Source organism: Fusarium redolens, assembly GCF_020744475.1.
Source record: "Fusarium redolens strain MPI-CAGE-AT-0023 chromosome Unknown BKA55scaffold_9, whole genome shotgun sequence".
Classification (NCBI taxonomy): domain Eukaryota; kingdom Fungi; phylum Ascomycota; class Sordariomycetes; order Hypocreales; family Nectriaceae; genus Fusarium; species Fusarium redolens.
The window spans coordinates 1146113-1172193 of NW_025763672.1; the positions used below are offsets into that span (position 1 = coordinate 1146113).

A 26081-nucleotide genomic window follows, 5' to 3' on the forward strand; every position below is an offset into this window, starting at 1 on the left:
CTAGGAGATCATGATTGGTGAGACAGAGAGAAGAGAAAGTTTCAAGATACGGGTTATCTTGGTACCTGTGTTGAAGTCAAAGGAGAGGTTTCGTAATTGTGGTGAGATGGGGACAGGATAAAAAGAAAAGAGAAGAAAGGAAGTCGGAGAATTAATTAATGTAATCAAATGACGACCACCTCAAGCTGAATATAAGACTGTTCCTTCCTGTCTTCCGTACCTTGCCTTGCCTTACCTAAAAACTAAGGGAAAAGCGGGTGGCTCTAAACGGAAACCTTCGAGCACCTGCCCTGAATTGTTCCAACAGTACCTTACTAGGGGTACAACATCCAAGTGGTGATCCATCTCCCGCTGTAATCCGAATAGAGGAAATACACTTCCGTTTGATATTCACACCTCACGTGTTTGTTTTCTTCGGCAGTACCTGCCTGCCCTGAAAGCCCAAAATTACAGTGACCTGGAAACTCAAACACAGTGTTATATTTCCTGAATTATACCTGTAATCAATGCCTCTTTCAACTCTTCAGAACAACTGCCAAGACGGAAAACGGCGATCTCGAGCTGCCCTTTTTGTATCGTCACCCGCTGGACCCTGCAGAAGAGAAATACGGCCATTGGATTTGTCGGAGGCCGCTGAGGAGGTCCTTTGTCTACCGGGGGCTTGGCGCCAACCCATATGACGTTACTATGAGGATATATGAGACAGTCGACGATGGCCTCAGTTGTTTGATCTACAGTGAGAGGTCCTTCAGAATCTGTTCCAATATAGAGAATGTCACAGGACCCTTGAATTGTCCAACTGAAAAGACCCTTGAATGTTACATATCTTGAGATTAGAGATTGGCTAGGATCATGATAAGCATGTAAGTGACAGTCAAAGAAGTTAGGTACCCACTCATGTACCTCTTTTTCTCGTCCATCACCATCTCGCAACTTGCAACTCAACTTACACCATGAACATGGATGATCCTGAATCGGCAATTGAATCAGCGCCCTCACATTCAGAGTTACAGCCGAATGATCTGCAGGACAAGGACAAGGACCAAGATCAGCAGCAGAAAGCACCATCATTAAACCTCATCGCTGAAAATCAAATCATTCAGCCTGATAATGACATAAACAACCAACAACCTTCAATCATCAAACAAAATTACTACACATCTGCGCAATGGACTGCCGATGGAACATCACTCATCGTATCATCTGCCATCAACTCAATATCCACCTTTGTCCTCCCTGAAGATCTCCTCGACCCATCAGCTTCACGCCCTCGACATCTCGAGTCTCAATCCTCAATATCACTTCCTGAGCCTTCTCAAACGATCATCCCCGCGCCCTTCTACTCTCTAGCTGAGCCAACCTCGCAAACAGTCCTCGTAGGATGTCGCGATCACCCTGTCCAGCTCTACCATCTCTTCCCTCCAGATGATGATGGTCTTGCGTCGCGTTCTGCCCCACTTGCTTCGTATAAATTAATACGCCGTGAAACAGAAGAGTATATCACGCCCTCGTCTATCCTCTGGGATGCACCTGGGACGCATTTCCTCGTGGGCTCAACGAACCGGCTTGACTACTTTGACATGACTCGACCAGGATCAGATGGTCCGATACTTACTATACCCACTATCCCTTCTAAACGTCATATATCGAAGGGAAATGGAGTTGGTATGAAGGGCACTGTCGCTGCTCTCGCTTCCTCGCCTGTGGATGGTAATGGGAGCTCTGTTATTGCTGCGGGGACATGGACGCGGTGGATGGGATTGTATGATGTGCATCGCTCAGACAAGGTTATTGCAAATTGGTCTCTCCCTCGTTCTGAGGAAATAATAGGAGGAATAGGAGGCCAGGGAATTGTTCAAGTCCGCTGGAGTCCATGCGGTCGTTACCTAATCCTCAACGAGCGACATGCCTCTGGTCTTATTGTGTATGACGTCCGCGGAACAGGCGAACTCCTCTGCACTCTTCGAGGTCGAAGTGCACCTACACAGCAGAAGATGACAGTGGACGTCTTTTCTGGCGATCCCTATGCTGAGTTCCCATCCTTTGAGGTCTGGGCAGGGACACACGATGGTGGTGTTGCGGTGTGGGAAGGCGTTGGCTCTCAAGCCGGCGTTGTAGATCCATCATGGACATGGAAGCCCCATGATGCACCGGTAGGAAGCACTGCTCTACATTCAAGCGGTTCTGTGGTCGCAACATGCTCAGGAGGCTGGGGCTTTGGAGACTTGTCGGAAACTCAGACAGTGTTTGACGAGTCTAGTGTCAAGATCTGGACTATAGGAGGTTGACTTGATTAAAACATGGTAGGCTGAATGATAATCACGAAAGCTGGTAAGACGTCACTCAAAGGAATCCACAGTTAAGTATAGGTTCAAGACGAGTAAGTATTGGCTGTTCCGTTCAGCTTCCAACTTCGAGTTCCAATTGACTACCAAAAAGACGAAATAAAGACATGATAGATGAAGGTGGACAAAAAGATTCAAAATAAATATTGTTTAATTTCTTTGTATCATAGCTATCTACCGAAAACCCATGCCCATGTCTATGACCGTGTGGCCATCATATCTCATGATTAACCCAAGCTCAAGCTCATCTATCCAGCACTCTTGGAACCGCTCATTACAACTCCTCCTTTATAGTAATGCAACTCCGGATATCAACTCCATATGCCAACCCAAAAGCAAACGCCAAAGCAATTCTCGAGCTGTGGTGTCACCCGCCGCCTGTTTATGTGCCGTCTCCCCTTTTCATCAAATTCATATACAATTAGAACCACCCAGGCCCACGATTCTGCTGCCACAACGGTCCTCCACCACCGCCGCGGGGTCCAGGATATACTTGGCTCATTTGACCAGGCGTACTGATCGCTGTTCCAGGTCGTGGATGTTCCTCGCTGATTCGTCCTAAGCCGGAATTGTAACTATGGATGAAGTCGTCGTCTCGCGTCAAAGGCACCTCATCATGCTCCATCTGCGAAGATCCACCCACAGCACCCGCCGAATTACCATAACCATAATTAGAAGAAGGATCCCATGGTTCGGAATAAGGCTCATCGTGGTCAGCAGCCGGGTTCATAGTGCGCTGCTGGTTCCTCACTGGAACTGGTGGGGGCGGTGCCATTTTGTCGGTCTCATGCATAAGGGGCACCGGAGCAAAATTATGATTATTGTCTAACGGCGGACTAGAAAAATTCATTTGTTAGCTTTTTGCGCGAAAAGTATAAAAAGAGGTCTTTCATGGGGACGCTTACCCAATGTGCTGCACCTGGTGTTTCACGCCTGGCCCCTGGCGCGTATTTCCCTTCTTACGCTTCCAAAGCCAAATGCCGAGGACGATGAGAGCTGCGAGAGCTGCTACGCCACTGATGGCACCGCCGATGATGGCGCCTGTGTTCTTGGAGCCATTGTCATTGCCGTCGGTGTCAGGGGCATCAGAGTCGCCAGATTCTGTCGACGATGGGTCTGCTGTCTCTGAAGCTGTGGTTTCTGTGGAGGTATCGGATTCGGTCTCTGAAGCTGCTGAGGTTTCCGACTCTGTTGAGGAAGTTTCTGAGTTTGTTGTTGATGCTGTTGATTCTGTTGTTGAACCTGAGGAGGTTTCTGTAGATCTTGTAGATGCGCTCCTTGTCGTTGATGATTTTGTGGCGGAAGTGTCCGTTGTTGTTGTCCTTCTCCTTGTTCCCAGCGTTGTGGGTTCAGACAGTGAACTCACTGGTGCTGTAAGAGGAACGTTTATGCTTGTGAGGTCAATCGCACTCTTTCCTGAAGCTGTAGCCACGACTTTTGTCGCCAAACCAGATGTTGAACCGCATCCAAATTGAAAGAAACCACCTTCATAGCTATTTCTGTAGCACGAGTCGCTTCCTCGGCAAGTGAAAACATATGGATTCACCTCTGTTTGTGGTCCACTGTCTGCATCCACACAGCCTGTGAATACACCGGATGTACAAGATCCGCCATCGGGACAACATCCCACAGCGCCATGATCGACGTCTACCACACAATGCGATCCGGCAGAACAAGTTGCTGGTAGTCCAGGATCCCCCCTAGGTAACCACAAACAGTGTTCAATTGCCTTCGCAGCAACAATGAGTCGTCGGGCGCAGGCGTCGCGGCGAGAGGATACGGCAGAACATTAAGTTCATAAAAGTCAACGGTCTTTGTCGGTTGTGGCAGAACGTGGCCGGTAGCGAAATTGAGAACGCCAGAGATGACGAGAAACGGCGGTAGACGCGCCATTAGAGCCGGGGTCATGATTTGCGATCTCGTGAATCTAATCTCAAGCAAACATGGTATAGTCGATCGGTTAAATCTGTAGCGTACTTAAGATCGTGGGCGGTTTTTTGGTGAAGTCGTAGATATTAAGAGAAGAGAGACTTGAGAAAGAGGACACCCTTTGAACGGAAGAGAGGAAACTCAGCGCACGGGCAAAAAGGACAAAGGATGCAAAAATGATACGATGAGTAACCAAACTAATGATGTAACAAAGGGGTTAGAAAAGATCAAAGTAGGAAGAAACCAAGTGCCCTTGAGTAGAAGGGGGCCTGTGACACTCAAGTAGCGAGTTTATGAGAGGAACCCAGTCTGTGCCTCGTCGACTTATCCAAGACTTGGCCTGACTTTAACCAAGTGGAGTGAAATGTACAGTAAAAAGTGGCTGGCCGGCGTAAAGTACAGTCTCTAGACTGGTGAAATAGAGAATATGAACTAGGGAAGACCCTGAACGTTTCGAAATCGAGACGGTTTTGCTGCTTCTATGTATCCTCTGCCTGAGTCGCGTGTGGGCTTCCTTGCAACCCTGCCACTCTATTTCGCAGTCAAGCCACCTTTGACCAAGACTCTGATTTCTTTCGATTACGATTTCTCGTCAGATAAGACTCCAGGATCTGTAAGTTATAGCCCGTCGACGAGCGAACCAGGAACCAGAACAGAGACGTTTAAAGTGCTGGCAGCCGGGGGGCGTCTTCCGATACTGCAACCCTGTATCCCACGACAACTCGGGATCCAATCAGGGATGAGGGCCAGGCCGTTTTATGAGAGGCTGGTGTGGGCTTCGGGGGAGGCTGGGGTGATCGTTGGAAAATCAAGGAAGGTTTTGAAGAAGCAAAGTTTGACGGATTCGTTTAGTTACGTTGAATTAAAAAGAAATTCAAAGAGAAGAAGAAGAGGTACGATAATTTGAGTAAACAATTAATGACAGAGTAACTCCATAGCAACCGGAAACAATTTGTCGATGTTTGGAATGCTTGGAAGGATTCTAGCAACCAATCCCATCTTTAGAACCTAGAGCCTCCTACGACACTTGGACAGTTGCACACCCTCAGAGGGGGCCTAGAGAGGGGCCATATCTGCCACGTTAGCATGCAGCTTCTTAAGAATGTCTCATCTCACGCCCTCAATTTGCGTCGATCTTTGTGCATTAGTGATCACTAGTGTCTCTTTTGTTTGCATCCACATCCCTTCTATTCTATCAGTCCAACACATTTCCTTCCGTTTCCAATATTACCATCCACCAACATCAATATTTGATATTATCTTAATTGTTCTGCTATAGCTCAAATTGAACTCACCTGCCACAACTGTTCTAGCCGCCCAAATTGACTGTCAGTGCATCAGCTGACACCATCATCGTTTGGTAACTGTGGCGGTGTTTCACCCTCAATTTTTGCTTCTAAATCGGGATACTGCGCATCTTGACCGCAGATCTCATACGGATCCTGCACCACTTTGAACTCGTATCGAGATGCATATCTAGCATGATTGTGGCCACGATGCAAAAGAATATGCATAGAACATCATTTATTCCCCCACTCTATTGCTGCCAGCACATTTCCTATCCGTGCATTACACGAAAGACAAGACTCTAAACCATGCCATAACTCCTCAAAATTCAAGCCATTCTGTGCCACGAGCGTACATTATCCTTTTCGAACAAAACCAACACGGCTATACCATGATGTGGCCAATAACACCACAATACGCGCAAACATGCTCATATCTTCCTAGACGAGCTCATTACTGCAGTTAGACTGTCCCTCATAAGACAGGTTCTTCAGTTCCTGCGCACCCGCTTTGCGAGCCTTCTTGGCCTCTTTAGCCTGCTTCTTCTCGATCTTCTTTTGTTGCTTCAGTGCCTTCTTCTCCTTGCGAGAGAGCTTGGGAAATTCACTATCGGGTCCTCGAAGAACAAAACCAGGATGCATGATGTTGAGCAATACGAGGGCGATCAAGATCGGCGTAGCATCGAGACCTAGTGGATACTCTTCATGAATCAGAAGTTGGTTGTGCTCATTAACACCAGGACCAAATTCGATCAGACGATACACGATTCGGACCTTGACGTTGTTAGCTGGATAATTCGGGTCAAGAAAGACGAAGTACTTACCACAATGAGAATGAGAACAGCAAGCATGGTCAAGATGAGCCACTTCATGCGTCCCATACTTCGACCCTCGAGTTGTCGAAGCTTGAAGTAGAAGAAAGCAGTGATACCACTGAAGATCAGAATGACAGCGAGCTGCAGACCAACACCACCCATGTAAAGCTTCTGTCCAATACGAACGGCATTCATGTCATCGTTATTCGAGAGCATGCTTCCACCGGCACCCTGTACCAGGAAAAGAATGATATCCAGCCAGACGAAGAGGAGTGTCATGCGGATAGCCTTGATGCCTAGGAGCTTTCGATCAGGCATGCGGAAGTATACCATCCGTGCGACGGCCATGTAAACGAAAGCATTGATCCCTGAGTCCGTTAGCATTTGGCCACACGGGGTTACCTTATACTTCAAGATACTTACAGAGAGGAGCAAGAAGGAAGAACAGTTGACCCCAGATGAGGTATGTCGTGTTCTGCTGATTCCTGCTTCCTAAGGTCTTGAAAGCAAATCCAATGGTTTCCCAAGCTGCACCCATAATGGCTACCCAGCAGAATTTCTATAAACTGTTAGGAACTAAAAGACCACTGTCATATGACGGTATTCACCTTCTTGAACAGAATTGCCTGAATAAGATGGACCATAGTGGTCATGCCGAATAGCACACAGAAAGCAAGATTGGCAGCGAAACTAGGGTCGAAGAAATAGTTGGCGTTGCACGCATCAACAGGGACACGGCCATGTTTTCCAGGTACAGCAGTTGTACACGTCGCCGTTGCTGAAGACGTAGTTGTAGCTGTTGAAGTAAAAGTTGTGGTAGACATGGTGTAAGTCGTCTAAGTCGGGTCTAGTAAAGAAGGAGTTTGAAGGTGATTCTAGAAGTGAAGGTGATTATTGAGCTGATGAGCTTGTCCGATAAACGACATTTCGGTCATTCTCATCTCTTCCTTATATACAACTCCATCACATCTTTTGGCGTAAATACTCCATTTGGCGAGCTTCACTTCATGTCTGAGGCTCAGATCCAGCCCTAGAAGCTCTCCATGTCAGATTTGATCCGCTACAGGGGTCTCTTTGGCGGGGACGCGCTGGCTCGCCAAAGCTAACAAGTGCTCAGCCAACCAGGTGTGACCATTTCGAGGCTGTGAGTGTCAAGAACATTCAGGACTCCCACGTTTCAGAAACTGTCAAATCTGTAATTGACGACTGGACCAGTCAGAGTTGTTCAAACCGAAGATGAGTTCCACTTTGATATTCAAATGGCGGCGTGGCTTTGAGGAGCTTCATCTTCCTTCAAGGCTCAGCTTATTTTTAAGATGTGTCGTTATTGGCTGGTTCGTGTATTGAGAAACTGATGTGGGGGAATTGGTTGATGAGATTCTTAAAGATACTCCGTTGCTTACTTGACTTTATTCTTCGATATACAACTTCATCCCCATGGTGCTGATATTTCATTAGTTCACTCGTTTGTTTCTTGCTGAAGTCGTCACCATGCACGCACTTCTGATGCTGGTTGACGCGTTCTTCAGCTCAGCCTCCGCTGAACAGGATCCTGCTCGATTGCTGAGATACACCAAAGACAGCCCAGGATGGCTGTCCAGCCAAGCTAACAACTTGAAGATATCTCAAATGCTGTGTCGGTGCTATACTACTGTAATATTAAGATCTGTCGGGTTTCAAGATGTCAAGTTGTCTTAGGGACAGGCACTGGCAGATTCTCTATAGCACCATAGTCCTTCGCCGAGTTGACCACGGCCCAATACAAAAGCCATGTTTCATTACTCAGTCAACCTGTTTGTCTCTCAAATCGACTCACAGCATTCTGAAACCAATTGCTGATACTTGTAGTCAATCTACCCGCCTCTATCATTCTATGAGGCCATTCCGACTTCCCAGAATCCTCATATCATTAAACCTGACCTCGAACCCCGAAATCTTGATTTCTCGAGTCTAGATCGTCCAATCCCCAGTTGCTAAAGATTGACAAGCATCTCTTAGTGGTGCCAAGCTTCATCCAGGGACCCTTTTTCTCCACTCTGACATGAACCCTTGAGACTGTCACCAGCCTCTGGTTGGGGCTCTTTTTGCAGCTATCGCCAGGAAAGATGCCTATTCAGAGTAGAGGATCATCAGTGCGCGCTAAGCTCGGAGGGCGGTAGTTGGTAAAAAAAGACTCTACAATTTTTGTTTTGACGGCCGTGATGCAGTGACGGTTTAATTTGGGCAGTGGTGACCTTCTCCTGAAACCCCCAAAAGGTCACCTTTTCCTGCCTCCCACTCATTCTCGTGATACCATCAGTTACCATCCATCCAATTTCTTGGTGGTCGGGAGCCGATCTGCAGCGCAACTTGACTCGTCTTAAGGGTGCACAGGCCCGCAATTGGTTGACCGCTCGAGCGCTTCTTTCCCCAGATCCATCCCTTCCTTCTCCATTCAATCCATCTCCGCATCTCCTCTCCCTCACGTACATCGTGATAAAGTCAAAACAGAGGAAGGTGACGGAAGAATCTTTCCGATCGACTTCGAAACCACCTCGTGGCCGAGGGACAGCTCCTGACAACTCCAAGAAACCTACGGCCTTTACGGGGGCTATGCTCCTTTGATTGATCATATTTTATCTGAATTAGGTCCTCATCATGCCTATCAAGGTCAAATCCAAGAAGCTTCCTGCCCCTCGCGAGGGTAGTCCTGTCTCCATCCGCCATTTGGACGAATACGAACGCGATCTTCCCGACATTGGCACTCACGATAACTTCAGAGATGTCGTCAAGAAGCTCTCACTGTGAGTTGCCATGAATTTGTATCAATTGACACTAACTGACACTCTATAGATACTTTGTCGATGTCATTGAGCTGCCAAGCACCTTTGAACAGCTGAGAACCACAGCTGCGGGGACTCCTCTACGCGTCTTGGTGGATCATCTCGGTGCAACCTGCACCAACCCGGCAATTGTCAATGCTCTTCTGTATGTATCAACCCAAAAACAATTTGCGGCGACTTGTTCTCTATCAGCATTATTCTCAGTTGCTGCATCGTCATCCCTTCTGTGGTCTCTGTGCCTGCAGATGAGATGCTGGCAGGGGAGCCAATCACATATCTGCTCAACCCATCCTCAATCTGACGGGATATGTGGTGCAACGATGACTCGGAACACATTGCCCGATGCTGCTGGGGCCTTTGCTGACTGATCAAATCTCTACAGAGCTCTCAAATGGCATTATGCATCTTCGTCAGAACACCGCACTCTGGGAGAATCTCGAGCAGATGCATGTGAAATCGTTGCTTGGCGATTCCTGACTAGGCTTTCTGAACGCGAGGCTGTTAATTACTGCCTTTACGAGATCCCCGATCTAGACGATGAAGACGAAGCTCAAGCAGCCGGTAATGGTCACACTGGCGACGAGGAGGCTGGCGAATCCTCTCCTCTGCTTTCTCACCTTCGCTCCATTGACAATCGCCGACGTGGGCCAGGCCCTGCCGGGAGCAGCATGAAGCGTAACCAACTTCTAAGTTCTCTCTCCCGCTTGACTATGACATCCGATGATGAGGACAGTGAGAACGAAGGCGACCCAACTTCATCGTTTAAGAACCTGAATGCTCTTGAGATTGCAGCCATTGCCGATGCCAAACGCTTCCTCAGCCAGCACATTGTACAAAAGATCATCACTGCTATTTGGAGTGGTGACATAGTCTTTTGGGATAGCCTGTCTGTGCACTCGACAAAGAAGGTCCGGTTCTATAACCCTAGGACTGCAGACCCCTTTTCTCGCCTGCGTGTTCCCAAGTATCTCAAGAGCTGGGAGGTGCTCTTCTTCTGCATTTTCCTCGCCTTGTACTACGCTGTGCTCATTGTGCGAGACGAGTCACGCATCACAATTCCTGAAGTGATACTTTTCTTATGGATCGCGGCCTTCTTCTACGATGAGCTCAGCGAATGGCTTGATGCGGGCTCAATCTTTTATGCCACCGACATCTGGAACCTATTCGACATGATCATGATCGCCATCGGGTTTACCTTTGCAATTCTGCGTAAGAAATATGGTCCTTTTGACAAAGTGACATGCTGACACAACTAGGTATTATTGGCATCGTTCAGAACAAACCCGAGCTGAATGATCTTGCATTTGATATCCTGGCACTCGAGGCACTCTTCATGATTCCTCGTATCTTCTCGATTCTCAGTCTGAGCCCTGCCTGGGGCACACTTATTCCATGCTTGAAGGAGATGGGCAAGGACTTCTTCAAATACATGGTGCTTGTTGTTGTCGTGTATTGTGGTTTCCTGACCACATTTTCGCTCGTGGGTCGTAATGTCTTTGCATTCAAGTCCATGGCCTGGATCTTGACAAAGATATTTTACGGCTCGGCGCCCATCGGATTTGAGATAATGAATCAGATTGACCCCTTCTTTGGACCTCCTTTGATGATAATCTTCATCACACTTTCCAGTTTCCTGTTAATGGGCTCCCTGACAGGTATGCTGTCCAACAGCTTCTCGCGGGTTATCACCCACGCTAAGGAGGAGTACCTGTATGTGTACAGCGTCTACGTCTTGGAAGCGTCGACTAGTAACCGACTCACCCATTTCTTCCCTCCTTTCAACCTGCTGGCTCTGGTACTCTTCCGACCTTGGCGTCTATTCTTTACGGCTGATGAGAAGTTCCGTGCTGGGCGTATCGTGCTCCTCAAGGCGACTCATTGGCCCATTGTTGGTGTCATCAGGCTATACGAGATGTATCGCAAGCCAGGAGCCGTGGAGGATGAGTTTGCTGGATTCAAGGGTCCATCGCACTCTTCTAGGCGTAACGGTAGGCACGCAATCGCTCAGAAGCGATCTACGTCCCATGTCGGTCGCCAGGCGCTTTCTCCTAGAGGACGAGCGAATGGTCATAGTATCGAGGTGCGTGAGGATGATGTGGATGCGCCAACAGCCATGGAGGTACAGCTCACCGAGCTAAACCGCAAGATCGATCAGCTCACTGCAGCTATCATGGCTATCCAGGAGCAGCAAGCAAGTGGGAACGATAGTGGAAGCACAAGTACAAGTGCCACTCCCGCCTAGCTACGGGCTTTTGGTGATCGGGCCGGTCCTTGACAGCTTTGGAACATTGGAATGTCTAGTATTGGGTTCTTCTCTGACCGGGTCTCGTCGGTCGAGGTCAAGAGTGGGTATTCCAGCAGAGGGGCCGGCAGCGAAGCGTTCCAGAAGAATTGGCATGGTGTTGGGAGTAGCAGTGGGGAGACGGAGAGAAGCGGCTCTGGACATCTGCTGTGTCTGTGGACCAGGTCGTTTAGGAATTGGATAGGATACGAGTCGGAAACGACCCCACAACTTGGTGCCCTCGAAGAAGCTTGTATTGGATTCGTCAAGTTTGCATTGTTTCTGGAATTGTTAGGAGTTATGAGTAGCATTAGGTCGAGGATTCTTACACTCCCTATGAATATAATGTCTTTCAGATTGGCAATGAATGGAACTACCTGACTTTCGTGAATAATATACATATTTGCCCTACTACTCGAACCATATGTTGGTGTTGGCCGTAGAATTTGGGTATAAGTTAAAGCCGGTCTATGCCGTTGGAGGAGCTGGCAAACGGTGATCACCCTGGAGAGCCGTGCCTGTATATGGGCTGAATCAGTTTACTAGGGTGACCTGCAGAGTCCTCGTCATGATAAGACCGCGATAACTATGCAAAGGGATTGGGTGAGGAACAGAGTTCCCGGTGAGCGGCAAACGTCGGCGTGGGGAAGATGGCGTCTAAGTCATGGAGAATGGAGAGCATTGCGGGGGAGGAAGAGTCTAGTGTTGAGACGGCTTTAATCAACGGGCGGTAAAGTTATCAAGACTGTGTTTTTGTATATCGTTGTTGTTATAATGTGACTTTTGGTGTTTAATGCGCGATGGAAGAGCTTTTGATCCTGTTGCCCAACGTGGGCTTGAGCGTGAGTTTTGTTGGCTGTTACACAATCCTCAAGTAGTAACCATGAAATTTGAACACATCTCAGAACAACTCCTCTAAATCTCAAATTCAACAAGCTCATACAATATCTATCAGTTCTCGGTATCAATCTTTAGTATCCGCGACAAGCCGCCGACGTTTGAGTCCCTCTAAACTCGGGTATGGCTCCGAAGTGTCCGCCGAGATCGGCCCCCCAGACTCAGTCAGCCAGAAGAGCTTCAGCTAACGTTAACCCCCAAAGCAAAGCTCAGGCCGCGCCCAACCAGCGCATGGGAATTAGCTAGCTACCGCTAGTTCATGCACTTTCAACGTTTATCCACTGAAAGGGTTGCTTCGGGGTCTACAACCGTTTAGACCTCCCATTATCTCGTGGTTTTTTTTCCTCCAGTTTCCTTTTATTCCCCCAAGACCTGTTTTCTTTTCGTCATACCTGTTCCGTCGTCTCTTCTTCTTCTGACAGACTTGATATTGTATTTCTGTATTTCTGAGCGAGTTAGGGTCTGTTGTTACCACGGAAGAAAAGAAAGAAAGAAATCTTGGACATCATGAAAGACTCTGATGCGCCGGCGTTGGTTCTCGCCGGGACAACTACGCCCGAGCAGATCACCACCACCAAAAATACATGGAATACCAAGAACTTGACATCACGACTCGGCACTGACTTTCTATCCGCTGCGAGCGCTGCTTCCATGGTAGCGCCCATCATTGCCATTATCGACCGGTCAGTAGTACTCATGCCCCTTGGACTATCACCGCCATTCATTCATATATTATTTCTGAGACACGCCGACATCGCCAAACTCCAAACTCCAAAAGCTGACATCATGACAGCTCCATCATGGAAAACGCATCTGGCGCAAACACCCTCGCAAACTCCGTAAAATCCTCCCTCCGAACCCTCTTCACTCGCCCACACACAATCCTCTTCTCGAAGCCCACAGCCCTCATCTTCTGCCTCTACGGCGGAACATATCTCACCGCCAACGCCGTCGACACTTCATTCTCCACCGTCAACAACAAGCCCGCCTCGAGCGTCACAGCCGGAACAACGAAATTCGCTGCTTCTAGCGCCGCAAACATTGGAGTGTGTATCTATAAAGATCAGGTTTTCGTGCGCATGTTTGGACCGCCTGGTGTTGTGCCTAGACCTGTTCCTCTTGCTTCATACACACTTTTTGCGCTGCGCGATTGCTTGACTATCTTTGCGTCGTTCAACGTCCCGCCTTTGCTGGGACCGTATTTGGATAAGCGATTTTCCGAGGAGATGAAGAAGAGAGTTTCTGGGCTTTATGCAGCGCAGTTCATGGCTCCCGCTATGGTGCAATTCATTTCTACGCCTATGCATTTGTTCGGTCTAGACCTATACAATCGTCAAGCGACTGGCCCTGGGGGAGCTGTTGTGACGATGCGTGATCGATTAGATCTCGTGCGGCGCAATTGGTTCATCAGCTCTGTAGCGAGAATATGCCGAATTGTCCCTGCTTTTGGAGTCGGTGGTGTCGTCAACATGAAGGTTCGCAAGAACCTCATGACCAAGCTGGAGTAGATGAACTCGGCCCAGCCTATCATCTCACACTGCAAGAGTTTCTCTCTGCAGATTCTTTGATTTCCGGCGTTTACAGTTACGAGGCTACGTGACTATGGTTGCATTTACTTGTTTGATCTTGTCAAGATCCACGGCATTGGGGGTTAATGTTACATCTCATGGTTTTCAACGAATGGTGTCATACAAAAGAGTACATGATGACGATCCATCACTCATAATAGACTTCTAGAACACGATAGACAGGATACTAGGTAGCTACGGCAAGAGTCAAGACTGATACAGCCAAACTCGATTAAATGAGAAACGGATTTAACATATTCGACCTATATCTTCAAGTGAGAGAAATGCAATTTGGTAATAACGGACAACACCATTGACATTGATATTCACATGCATCGCTTACACAAAATAACACAATTGTCGCTTTCATTCATCACGCTCATGCGCGCTCATCTTTGCTTTCCACCTCCACCACCAAGACGTCTGTGTCTTGCCTCCTCAGATCCTCGAAATACTTGCAATGCAAGCTTTTTGCGACTCCAGTAACGTCCGCTATTTGAACCTATAGGCCTCTCAATGGGGCTTACTGGAACCACCTAATTCAACCTCCCCAGCCATCCTCTCCCCTATACTGTAACGCGTACCACGTCCACCAACCATCGACCCCTATTCCGAATGCCCCCTCCAGGCCCTGCCACTTTCGGTGATGAAGTACAGAAGAAGATAAAAAGTAAAGGGAAGAAAAGCACTAAGCTTAGTCGTGTGATATCAAAAGAGCATTCAAAAGGCCATATACCTGCCTGAATACAGATGTGAAGAAAGTTTTCAAAAGAGGAGCAAATGGGGGGACATGAGAAATGCCCAAAGAAGAGACAACGAGCGTCAGGTACACTGGTCATGAAACTTATGCGTCATCCAGCTAATAAAATGGTATCAAAGAAGCATCAAGTTCCTCGCCGACGTGTCGTCATGAAATCCGCATAGAATAAAATGGGACAAGAAAAAAAGGACAAAGAAAAAGAAAAAAGTGTTGAAAGCATGCGTGTCGTCCGTTGGGGACTCATAAGAAAGTGTAGATCCATCAAGGAAGAGAAGAACGCACGTTTTCAAAGTGTAGGGCCAGAGTCTGTACTATACGGCAAGGGTTCGGGGACGAGAATATACGATGTCAATGCACACACAACGCTCTTTGGTGGACTTTTGGGTTTGGCTGTCAACTTAGATCCGTCCATGCAGCGTTACAATCAAGCTGAAACGCCGCCGTCGTCATCTTGAGTGGGCAGTTCACACGGCCTCCACATAGAGCAGAAGCTTCTCGTTCCGCTGTAGAGCATAGTCCAAGTCGTTGTCACTAAGCATACTTGGCTTATCTCCAGTGGGCTCGTCCTTGTAAAACAGTTGGACCTCCTGACCCGCCGGCACCTTCAGACGATCACAAATCTTTTCATAAAGCGCTTGGAATGAAATGTCTGTCGGTACTCGGATGGCAATGAGATCTCCGTTGAAATACATCTTGATCTTCATTGCTGATGCCGGTTGAGCCGGAGGTTGCATACCGTTGCCGAGAGAGGTTTGTGAGGGCTGTGACAAAGACGATGGTTGTCTTTGGATGTCAGGGGAACCTTGGCCCATCTGATGCGCTGGTGCAGCTGAGAGCCCATATGCACTACCGTTAAGATTGTTTTGTGATCCACCAGCTGGGGACTCGGCCGAAGACAGTTGTGATGCTTGTGATAGGCGGTACTCTTCTTCGTTGTCATTGGGATCGATCTCGTAATCTCCTTCGCGGGGTGCAAAGAACTGTCTCACCAAGTTGCACCTCGAAATGTAATGGGGTTGATTCAGCATGTTCTTCACGTAGGCATCCAAGTTATGGAGGCGTCCTTCGGTGATTGCATCTGTGACATAGTTGACCGGTCCGGGCATGTAGGGCAGTGTACGCTTCTGTGTCCCTGTGTTACCGGCCTCAGCTGGAAATTCGGTCAAAAGAGCGATCTGGAAATCGTAAAAGTCCTCGTAATAGCGTGACAGCTCCCACTGCCGTCCGTCTTCCAGCAATGCTTCGATCACGAACCAGTACTTATCCTCTGCAAAGCAGTATCGTGGTATGCGTGCTTGTAGTGGTGCGTGGAGTTGTGAAGCCGGCTTCTGTACATGATTTTGCTGAGGTTGTTGGGATGTTCGAGGTTGAGATGCGTATCCGGCCTGCGCTCCATTCTGAGAAGGTTGTCGAGAATGCTGTTGTTGCTGAATGCTCATTCGTTCCATGCCTTGCTCAATACCCTGCTCAGGTTGAGGGCCACCTCCCTCAAACTTGCCCAGTGTGATGCTGCTGTTCTTGTATTCGGCGGCCATCTTCTTCCATTCTTCCACCTTTGGAACACCAGCACGCTTTATGGCGTCACCCGGGTTTGCAATTGCCTTATCGCTTGCCATATCACGAATCTCGACAAAGGAAACGGGGATGAGTCCTGGGCCACCAAGTCGACCGATGGGTTTAGCCACGAACCACTCGGGATTCGATTGTGCAATGACGATAATGGCCTCGCCTGCTTTGGCCTCCAACTCGTCTGCCCTCTCCGCAGCAAAGTCGTACATGACAATTCCGTAGACCATGGCGCCTGACTTTCCAACCGACTTCGAATTACGCTGGTGACCTTGCTGAGGCACGGCTGTGGTGGGTGACATGACGGCTGGCGCAGTTTGCATTGCTGGAGATTCGCTATATCCAGAATCGTGGTCGGGGTTCTTTGTCGGAGTGGGGAGTTGACCACCGTCGGATTGTGCGCTATCTCTCTCGGTTCGACCAAGCGCTTGGAAGAAGGTGACAGGCACGAGACCCCGGGCGTCAGGGAGAGCTGGATTACATGCTTCGTACCAATCTTGGTCGTTTTCGCGGCCGATAACGTGGAAAAAGTCGCCTCTCGAAAAGCTCAGTTCTTGGCTCGATCGTGCCTCGTAATCGTAAAGAGCTCGAATGACCTGCAAATTAGATTGGGCATCAGCGTCTAAGCTCAGAGATCAAAGTCAAGTTTGTCGTGGAACCATGGCGGTGCTGAATGTGGCAGACCATATTTGAATAGGATTTGAGGCTTGAGATTGGCTTGGGAGTGGGAGGCCACCAACCTTCTTTGGAGGAACAATGGCGACAGCCGATTTTGGAGCGACGGATCCTTTGTCCTTGTCACCTTTGATCGAACGTCGAAGAGCCTGCACGAAGCGCATTACTGTTAGCTTTTGACTCGAGTATTTCTTGGACAGCCAGCGAAGCCGGCGCAAATAATGAGCGAAGACGAGTTGAATGCGGCGGGGGAGGGGGTTGGGCTCAGGCAGCTGAGAAGATGGGAATAACGCCTTGTGAGGCACGAGAAGCTGGAGGCAAAGCACGGCATGATACAATAGAGATATGGATGGCAGGCTGCTGCATGAAGAGGCATGAGCGACCGAAGGGAAAGGGGCGATGACGAACCTTCATTTTTGTGTAACTGAATGCCTCCTGGGCAGTTGCAAGTTGGGAAGTTGTGAATCTCTCGAAGGTGGAGGTTGTAGAAAAAAGGACCAAGCAAGAAACTGGATCGCAAGACGAGACGACCTGAGTAAGGCGAGGTAAAGTCAAGGTACTACAGTACCTACTAAAAGTACGAGACGAGGGACGACGACACGACCCGGCGGGACACAGCGGCGGGCTGGGCTACCTTATTTCGATCCAATCCGATGTTTGGTGTGAGGCAAGGTACGCTACAGCAGTGGCAGTACAGTACAGTAAAGTAGGTACCGTACCTCTATTAACCGCTAGACCGGGCACGGGCAAGGCAGCGAGGTGCAGGACGGACAGACACAAAGTTGTAGCGGTTGCAGCAGCGCCGTTGAAGTGGAGGGGAGGGACCTGGACCTGGACCCTCTGAGGTGAGGCAGGGTAGGGTACCTTACAGCGAATGCCTGGGGTTGCACACACACAAAGTGGGAGTCGAGCCGGGTTGGGCTGCGAGCGAGCGAGCGCGAATGTGAGTACACACCAGGGGGCGAAGTAGCCTGAGAGTGGGCTGGACGATGTTCCCTCGAGTGGATCGAACGTTGTGGAAGCGATTTTGTGTAAGTTTCTGAGAGAGGTTGATGAGATGGAGAAAAAATAGCAGTTGGTGGTTGGAGATAAAAAGGGCAATTGTTGTTTGCTTTGCTTTGCCTTGCCTTGCCTCTTTTGCTTCTTGATGACCTGATAGCTGTGGTTGGTGCAGCCGTATAAGTGTGACTGATCAGATACTCGGAAATTCAACGTCCGTGAATCTGTGACCCTCGACGCGTATGTACGATAATCACCAAGACTAGACAGAGACCCTTCGCCTTGGTTTCCCTTTGACGTGATATTGACGCGAGCTGTGGGCGCCTTGAGTTTCAACGATAAAGGTAAAATGGCCAAGGCTGCGCTCCTCAGCGAGAGATGGAGGGTGAAGTACGCTCTCAAGGTGGGGTGATGGAGGGGTCACCTCTGACAACTTGGCGCCTGCCAGCGACGTCTTGTAAGTGATTTAGTAGATAGTGGAGATTTGACCAAAGATGTCATAAAATGGAGATGAAGTCAAGAGAAGGGAGAAAGAAATGAACAAATGCGAAAGAATAAATCGTATATTACCTTAATGACAGTAGAGTCCATGAATGGCTCTGGTTGGTGGTCAGTGATCAATGGTCAACACTCATATCCCAATCAATGGCTTCAAAGCTTTGACTGAGCTTCAGCTACCTATGGATGTACTAACTACTACAGTTAGAGCATCATCTGTGGAAGCTGACATGCTTGAACTGAGCTATTCTTCCTTAGCTGTAACCTCTTTCCCTCTAAAGCCATTAGAAGCTGCCAAGCTCATCTCGAAGCTCTCGACTCAACTCTTGATAATCAAACCATCCTTGTCAACGGCGTCAACTGTCAACCCAGCGCTTACGAGACACCACAAACTGCACACGACAGGTTTCTCAATGGGTAAATTGTGCATGAGATCTGCCACACCAACACATCCTCCACGCTCAAAATAACTTTCACAAACACAAGCAAACGCTTACACGGCCAATCCCTATCGTATTCTACCCCTCATAATCAACAACAAAAGGCATCGACTTGGCTGTTGACTCGGGCTAACCGCTCAACCCTGTCTCGTCTCATTCCTCTTCGCTCATCCCCGGGCCACGGTCATGGGCATGGGTGTGCGGACAAATGATAAATTAGTCAGGGATCATGGGTGGGTTTTCCAACGAAAAGGTCCCCTCTCTTGTTCGTGATGCCCGATACACACAGACACAGACACAGACGTTAGCTTTGGCGTTGGCACATCACGTCGTTCGTGACGCTAATCAAGGGGAAATTTCCGCAGTGAGCTACAGTGAGTAAGTGACTCGAGGAAACGGGGAAATCGTCGCGTGGCAGGGATGCATCACATACAGTCCAGTCCATGGATGGAACAAACAGGGGGGCCACGCATCGATCGCATTGCATCAAAGACTAGGACTGCGACCTCAATTCTAGAAATCGAGATGAATGATTTGAGAGAACGAGAGCCAGTCTATGCATGCCATGTTAGTGCAGCGTCTCATCCATCTTTCTCTTGCGTTGACTTTCACATATCCCTGGCAAAGATTCAGCATAATACCACATCTTAACATTAATTAATGCCAGTCTCTATCCAAGACAAAGAACCACCCACAGCATACCTCACTTCGCATAAAGACACGACCATCTGACGCCGGATGTTGGTAGCCCATTGTCTTGTGTTTATGCAAACAACTGCCGCGCGCACACATTTCCAGAATGTTAAAGCATGGCTGGATGATGCTCCTTATTAGTCGTGAGGAGAGCATGGATATGCTACGTTCCAGTCTAAAGACTTTTGTTATTCGTGGCTGATCTGATGATATCGTACTGAACCACTGTATCAGCATGCAAGTGAATAAACATGTAACCATCGTGTGTCTCCAAAACTCTCTCTTCACGCGACATGTTGATCTTCATTCAGTCTTCAAGTCATTCTCATTCCATTGAATTCTTTCCATGACCCAACCCAACTGACCCCTCCCCTGCTCACTTTTAGCTGATAATCCACCGGAAGCGTCCCCCGCCAAAATAAAAACCCACGATGGATCATGGCGCCGCTGTCTCGTCTGCGGGTACCGTTGCCCTGGGTCTAATCTCGTGTGTCAATCTCCCGTTCGCTTCAAAAAGACGGTTTCTGTGCTTCACCCGGGAAATATGACTCGTGAAGATCAGCCGTAAGTGTTTTCAATGAAAACTCTTCCTCCTTATCAAAATGTATGTAGATATGGATCTAAGTGCATGTCTTGGAAAACACTTCGTGTAGGAAGGAAGCAAGATTCCCTCCCTTGAGCCAAGACATCATCAGATCCTGTCTATCCCGACACTTCGGGACTCCCTGCTTCCAAGTCAAATTTTCTCTCTAGGCCAGCCCATTGTTTCTCTTTTGGCAGGGGTTCGTCATTGTTCCGGGTCTCGGAGCACAGGAGGTCTTTGTCGCTAATGGCATGTAAACCACCATGAGGTGATGTCTAATGGCAGCCATTTGGCCTCAAGTGAATGCGCCAGACACTTGTTCATCAATTAGTGCTCCTTGACATGGCTTAAGTAGAGGCAAAAAGAAGTAATAGAACTAAGAATATAAAAAACACATACATAGTTTATTTATAATAAGAGAAAAGACAACTTAAGTATTAAATAAAAAATCCAAAAAGGGGAACGTCCAACTAGAGACTCTCATACGCGGGCAACACAAGTCGTTCTTATCTCCACAGTACTTTAAAGGCACTACCAAAGGCCTTAACACGGTTATTTGCGGTTTTACGCCTTGCAACAGGCACTCGGCCCTCAACCAGAAGGGGAAGGCCTATTTAAGCGATTGTCATAGACAATCAGAGGTTCTCAGTAGTATAAACATTGATTTAAACACGGTAATTGACGTCGGGACGACGCCAGAAGTGGTAGTTATGCCTGGGATTCGAACAATCGATCAGTTTGGCTGACACATGGTCGCCTCCTGAAAGAGTTGCCAACTGCGCCCCGAGTCTCGCCGGACGTTCCCAGCAAGGATTGTTAGATGTTTGGCTTATATAGGTAACGAGTCTTACAACTATTCCACAAGCAGAACAGCCAAACTTCAATACTTCCATTTCAATATCACATTACATTAAGGAAAGAATATTCATTCATTCATTTATTCATGCGAACAGACTGGAATACGATCAATTGCTATTTGTTAAGAATTACCAACCCACAACTCCCCGAAACGCCGAAACTCTTTCCATCAACCTCGTCCTGGTTCCTGTTGAGGCCAGTGTGCATTCACTGCGCAATGATAAAGCTGGCGATTACATGACTGCCCAACACTCCACAAGCCATTTACGGACCCCAACAGTACCAGGAACGGGATGACTTTGAGCTCTTGTCTGAATTTCCCCATGAAGCCCACTGTGTCTAAGTTCCCACCCGACATGCAATTTTGTAATTTGTCGTACAGCAAAATTGTCGCCTCGGTCGATAGAATGGAAGCTGGTATCGAGGCTACGGTTAATTGATCAAAGTCCGAGACAGAGCAACATAAGAAACTTATGCAAAGGCTTTGCCTCAGGCGGTGCGTAGTAGAATAGAAGACATTTCGTTGCCACCTAAGCAGAAATGGGGGTATAAAACGCCGAGTCGTCTACATGAATGATTACGCATCACATTTGTGAAAGTATCATCATGTCTCGTCGATAAACATAACGACGGTCAAGTCTCGAGCCGTGAGACGTCGATGGAAGTCGCAACGCAAAAACGAAAAAAGAAAAGGACCCGAGAAAGAAGCAGTAAAGGTTTAGATCTGGCCCTTGATATCAACCTTTTGGAACGCCGTACTGCGCGCGCCCTCGAAAAGGGGGCCAGCTTTCCCGGTCAGAAACGCGATGTAGTCTGTTCGATCTTCCAACAAATGTCGGCCTTGGTGATCGATGATGAACTGGGCTGCATCAGCATCAGACTCGAAACCGAGTTCCTCAGTGATGAAACGAAGTTTCACATCCGGCTTGTATCTGTATAACAGTTAGCAAATCATGTTCAAGAAAAATAACGGGGATGAATGAAACTTACGCTTTGCAAATATTGCACAACGCAGCAAGCCGTTCTCGAACAACAAACATGTCCATCAAGTATGCACCCATGTTAGGGGTGTCAAGGTAAAGCTGGAAGAACTTATGATAGTTGCCCAACGCCAATGATGATCGCACTTCTAATGCATGCTTAATCGGCTTCTCCCCTTTCTCTGCTGTGGTTAGATCTGCCAAAGTGTCGTTCAATCCAGTTCGGTTGGCCGTGTGGATGAAATAAAGAATGCGATATGCCTTGAATTCAATGGGGTTGCCTTTAAGGCCCATGCCATACAATGACCGCAGCTGGGTCTGGCACTGATTATACTCACCGATATCCCCCTTCTCCAAGGCAATTCGGGCATGGATTTCATAAACAGAAACAGTAAAGTCGTTCTTGATATGTTGCACAGTCAGATCTTGCCTCATAGACTTGAACTGATCACAAATGTACGAATAGTTGCTTTCTCGCTTCCACTTCTTCTTCAGGAGTTCTAGAGTCTGGCGCAAGATGTGCTCAGGTCGAACCTTGGACGGGACTGGAGGGGCGGTAAGACGAAGATACTTCTTCTCGAGTGCCTCGCATGTGCCAATAATAGGTCCAGATGAAGGCGGAGGCGGACTGGGTGACCTGAGCGACTTGTATTCGTTCTCGAACCGTCGCTTGCGCTTGTTGGCTTCCTTCTGGAACTTACTTGATTTCGGCAGGGGCTCGTCCATGGAAGCACGCTTTTCGGGGGAAGGATAGGAAATACGGTCCTCAAGTGAAGAACGCGAGTTAGTACGCCACGGGGGCTGGGAGTTGTCATTACTGGCAAAATCGGTAGATTTCCTCTTCTTGGAGTTGAGGGGGACATGGAAACTTTGCTTGATATCCGCATCACGTTCGGCTTTGACTAGGGCCTGTGGGAGGGGCATGTTGTCCCAATCGAGTGTGTATAACGTGCCGCTTTCCTTTGCGGTACCGATGGTGCTCTTAAGTTTAGCCTCGATTTCCGCGCGAGACACGGTGGGTTCGTCATTTTGGGGGAGGAAAGATCTTTGAACATAGCTCCGAACAGATTCGGGCCAGTCCACTTTGGACTTGGCTTGCTCAGGTGTCGGGGTTACACCATTCACGGGAGAAGCGGGAGACATTTGATGTTGCACCGGGGGCTGTGGAGGCACGTATCCGGCATAAGGAGCAGCTGGGGCTGCGTACTGACTGAATCCTTGACGAACGGCTACGGGAATAAAGGCTGGATCTGCGTTTCGTGTCAGGGCTGTCGGGCGAGAGAAGGGGATGTCGTTTGCGGGCAGTCCGGGAGGTGACTTACTCGTTGGGTAGGCGTAGGATGTCGGTACGGTTTGCTGAGTTACGCTCGGCGCTTGCTGCGCTGGCCAAGTTGGCATCATGGCGTCGGAATGCTAGCGGTGCGAGTGGTTAGTTTCACAAACGGGTTGGGGGGAAAAAGATGATGCCAGGCGGATAATGGCAGAAAGGCGAGATGATGATGAAGGGTCCTTGGTTGGAGTGAGAGTGGAGGTAGGTTTCTTTGGGAGGTATTTTCGTGGTCAAAAAGGCAGGAGACTGGCGGTGGCGGTGTGGTCCCTGCTTAGGTATTCACGGAAAAACTGTGCTCCGGCGGAAGCGCTGCCTGAATCTCAGTGACCGCAGTGTAGGTTTAGGGATCCGCTGAGTGGAAGCTTATCGTCAACAGTGGGGCCGTCAACTGGAGGGGCCGATCAAGTCTCGCGTGCCTTGGAAGACTCACTTGATATGGAAGTACTTGACTGTTGCCTTTGAATCTACTTCAAGTCGAAACAAAGACTGAGTTATACCTACTCTTGGCTACTGCTCTCTGGTTGGAAGATTTATCAAGTGTTTGTCCTCTAACTTGCTTCTGTTTGCTGCAAGTCATCGTCCACTTGCATCATCGCTCATCCATTCATCAACAGCCACAGCACTCACTTCTCTCTGCTTTAGTTTCACCCTCATGACGGATGTTTCTGAAACATATAGACCTTACTACCGCACTACGGCCCTCGTATCTTCCAGATGAGGTGCTCCTCTTTGTTCAGGACAACGTAGGCTTGTATGAGGGGTAGGTTGTTCTTGGCGATAGAAGTTGAAGCATTGATATTGACATGATCATAGGAAATTCAAGCTTCCCAATCAACAAAATGGACAGGTTTACTTAACCTCGCATCGGGTCTGCTATGTTGATAAGCAGGAGCCCCGTACGCACTCTGTTGCTTTGGATCTGAAAGATGTGGAACGTTACGAATTCTATGCTGGCTTTCTGAAGTCATCAGCCAAGGTGACTCTGATACCAAAGCCCCCCAAGCGATCGTCGTATCACTGTCGCGCTCTGTCGAACGCATCAAGTTCACAAAGAAATCTATCTGGATCACCAGGAATTTCTGAGTCTGCTTATAGAGCACCCCCTGAACCCCCAGGTGTGACGAGCGCAACATGGGTCTGCACTATATGCAGTTTCTCAAATCCGGTCCCCTCGAACTTTGATCCTACTTCTGCAAACGCCCATACACCTCTCCCACCATGCTTAGCATGCGGAATCAAGCCGACCTTGTCTCACGTTCTCAAAGCTGCAATTTCTGGTGCGAGCAATCGTTCAGTAGCCTCACCAGCTCTGAATGCACCTCTCCCGTTACGGCCAGCTTACTCTGGCGCTCGACCTTTATCTGAGAATTTGGACCAAAAGACAGCTTCGAGCTTACCCGATGCTACCAATGGTTCGAACTCGACTGCATCTTTTCAGTGTCCTCGTTGTACCTTCTCTAACCATCCTTCCTTGATGACTTGCGAGATGTGTGGTGGTCCCCTGATCTCACAGAATGTCCCATCATCTATCCAGCAAAGCTCCACAGCCGATACCATCAGGACTGACTCCCCAGGGCCTGTGCTGGACCCCAGCAAAATCAATAAGAATGGAAGTGATGCCCCTGAGAGTGTCAAAATCTCTTTCCGAAGAGGTGGCGAGAAGATATTCTATGAGCGACTAAAGGGCTCTATGACCCAACGGAAATGGCTTCTTAGAGATGCGCCACCTGCTCCAAACATCCGAGCTGCGGACGAAGGATCCAAAGACACACCAGCCGGCACTCCCGGAGGACGACAGAAGGGAGTTGGTATTGCTGGTCTGGAGCAACTTGGCTTGAATATGCGCAAGAACAATGAGTTGCTCATAGGCAGTGCTTTCGAGGATCTGGAAGCTCTTATGTCATCTGCTAAGGAGGTCATCGCACTTGCAGAGCGGTTCGCACGACAAACAAATAACGGGCAAGGCAATGCATCAGCTGAAGAGAACGCCATTCTAGCGGAATCGGCCAGCCAACTTGGCCTGGTCACGACAAAGGATATTGTCGGTGGCGGGAGCTCTGAGTCGCTCTATTTATCAGAACTCGCCAGAAACTTGGCTGAGTTTCTCACCGATGACTCCAGAGGAGTCCTCAAGAAGACAGGCGGTATTATAACGCTCGTCGATCTCTGGGCTATGTTCAACAGAGCTCGAGGCGGCGTCGAACTCGTCAGCCCAGCAGACTTCGAGAAAGCTGCCAGGCTTTGGAGCAAGCTTAAACTGCCTGTTCGTCTGCGCACCTTCCGCAGTGGCGTCATGGTTGTCCAGGGTCGTGATCGTACCGACGGCACTACAGTCAGGGCCATACTTGCATGGCTCCGCGATCTTCACGAGTTCCCCCCTGAGCGCGAAGTGCCCTGGGACTGGCAAGAGTTTGGCAGAGGAGTTACAGCCCAAGAAGCGGCTGAACGCTTTGGCTGGAGTCTTGGTGTTGCAGAGGAAGAGTTGCTGATGGCGGAGGAGCGAGGAGAGTTGTGTCGTGAGGAGGGATTAGAGGGTCTCAAGTTCTGGGTGAACTACATTGATCCAGGAGAGCACAAGAAGCACAAGTCTCAGGCTCAGAAAGATAGTGACGAGGTTATGAAGGCATTGAAAGCAAGCGGACTACTATAAGCGAGGCAACGACCATGTTGGATTATATAGCATAGACTTATGTGAGCCATTCACAGGAAATCAACGAAACAAGAGCAGATTGCAGGGATTCATGTGGCATTGTCTT

The 26081-nt window shown here is 48.7% G+C and overlaps 9 protein-coding genes across 9 annotated transcripts; 4 read left to right on the plus strand and 5 right to left on the minus strand.

Moving 5' to 3' along the window:
* Positions 1–746: 746 nt before the first annotated feature.
* Positions 747–2487, plus strand: BKA55DRAFT_570259 (uncharacterized protein). Its single transcript, XM_046192992.1, has one exon. It carries the CDS (start codon positions 954–956, stop codon positions 2286–2288), a length of 1335 nt encoding a protein of 444 aa, XP_046048684.1. The 5' UTR covers positions 747–953; the 3' UTR covers positions 2289–2487.
* Positions 2488–2766: 279 nt separating this feature from the next.
* On the minus strand, positions 2767–4253 carry BKA55DRAFT_594740 (uncharacterized protein; the record flags this gene model as incomplete). The annotated part of the gene is made up of 3 exons (XM_046195708.1): positions 2767–3181; positions 3251–4025; positions 4055–4253. 3 exons carry the CDS (start codon positions 4251–4253, stop codon positions 2767–2769), a joined length of 1389 nt encoding a protein of 462 aa, XP_046048685.1.
* A 1748-nt stretch (positions 4254–6001) lies between these two features.
* On the minus strand, positions 6002–7199 carry BKA55DRAFT_513754 (RTA1 like protein-domain-containing protein; the record flags this gene model as incomplete). Its single annotated transcript, XM_046187925.1, has 4 exons — positions 6002–6334; positions 6385–6743; positions 6799–6934; positions 6984–7199. The coding sequence occupies 4 exons, from the start codon at positions 7197–7199 to the stop codon at positions 6002–6004; spliced, it is 1044 nt and encodes a 347-aa protein (XP_046048686.1).
* Positions 7200–8571: 1372 nt separating this feature from the next.
* BKA55DRAFT_664367 (uncharacterized protein) lies at positions 8572–11886 on the plus strand. The gene is made up of 4 exons (XM_046197694.1): positions 8572–9158; positions 9208–9342; positions 9580–10406; positions 10454–11886. The coding sequence occupies exons 1-4, from the start codon at positions 9013–9015 to the stop codon at positions 11437–11439; spliced, it is 2094 nt and encodes a 697-aa protein (XP_046048687.1). The 5' UTR covers positions 8572–9012; the 3' UTR covers positions 11440–11886.
* An 18-nt stretch (positions 11887–11904) lies between these two features.
* BKA55DRAFT_570265 (uncharacterized protein) lies at positions 11905–12485 on the minus strand (the record flags this gene model as incomplete). The annotated part of the gene is made up of 1 exon (XM_046192993.1): positions 11905–12485. A coding segment is annotated over exon 1 (221 nt), but the record flags the coding sequence as incomplete, so codon positions are not given.
* Positions 12486–12685: 200 nt separating this feature from the next.
* Positions 12686–14190, plus strand: BKA55DRAFT_616487 (uncharacterized protein). Its single transcript, XM_046196715.1, has 2 exons — positions 12686–13058; positions 13169–14190. Exons 1-2 carry the CDS (start codon positions 12883–12885, stop codon positions 13881–13883), a joined length of 891 nt encoding a protein of 296 aa, XP_046048689.1. The 5' UTR covers positions 12686–12882; the 3' UTR covers positions 13884–14190.
* A 977-nt stretch (positions 14191–15167) lies between these two features.
* BKA55DRAFT_512769 (uncharacterized protein) lies at positions 15168–17108 on the minus strand (the record flags this gene model as incomplete). The annotated part of the gene is made up of 2 exons (XM_046187829.1): positions 15168–16865; positions 17010–17108. The coding sequence occupies 2 exons, from the start codon at positions 17106–17108 to the stop codon at positions 15168–15170; spliced, it is 1797 nt and encodes a 598-aa protein (XP_046048690.1).
* A 4414-nt stretch (positions 17109–21522) lies between these two features.
* On the minus strand, positions 21523–23554 carry BKA55DRAFT_389420 (SAC3/GANP/Nin1/mts3/eIF-3 p25 family-domain-containing protein). Its single transcript, XM_046186006.1, has 2 exons — positions 22006–23554; positions 21523–21947 (listed from the first exon to the last, which is right to left on the minus strand). Exons 1-2 carry the CDS (start codon positions 23394–23396, stop codon positions 21734–21736), a joined length of 1605 nt encoding a protein of 534 aa, XP_046048691.1. The 5' UTR covers positions 23397–23554; the 3' UTR covers positions 21523–21733.
* A 430-nt stretch (positions 23555–23984) lies between these two features.
* Positions 23985–25975, plus strand: BKA55DRAFT_513149 (EAP30/Vps36 family-domain-containing protein; the record flags this gene model as incomplete). The annotated part of the gene is made up of 2 exons (XM_046187870.1): positions 23985–24085; positions 24139–25975. 2 exons carry the CDS (start codon positions 23985–23987, stop codon positions 25973–25975), a joined length of 1938 nt encoding a protein of 645 aa, XP_046048692.1.
* Between the last annotated feature and the right edge of the window lie 106 nt (positions 25976–26081).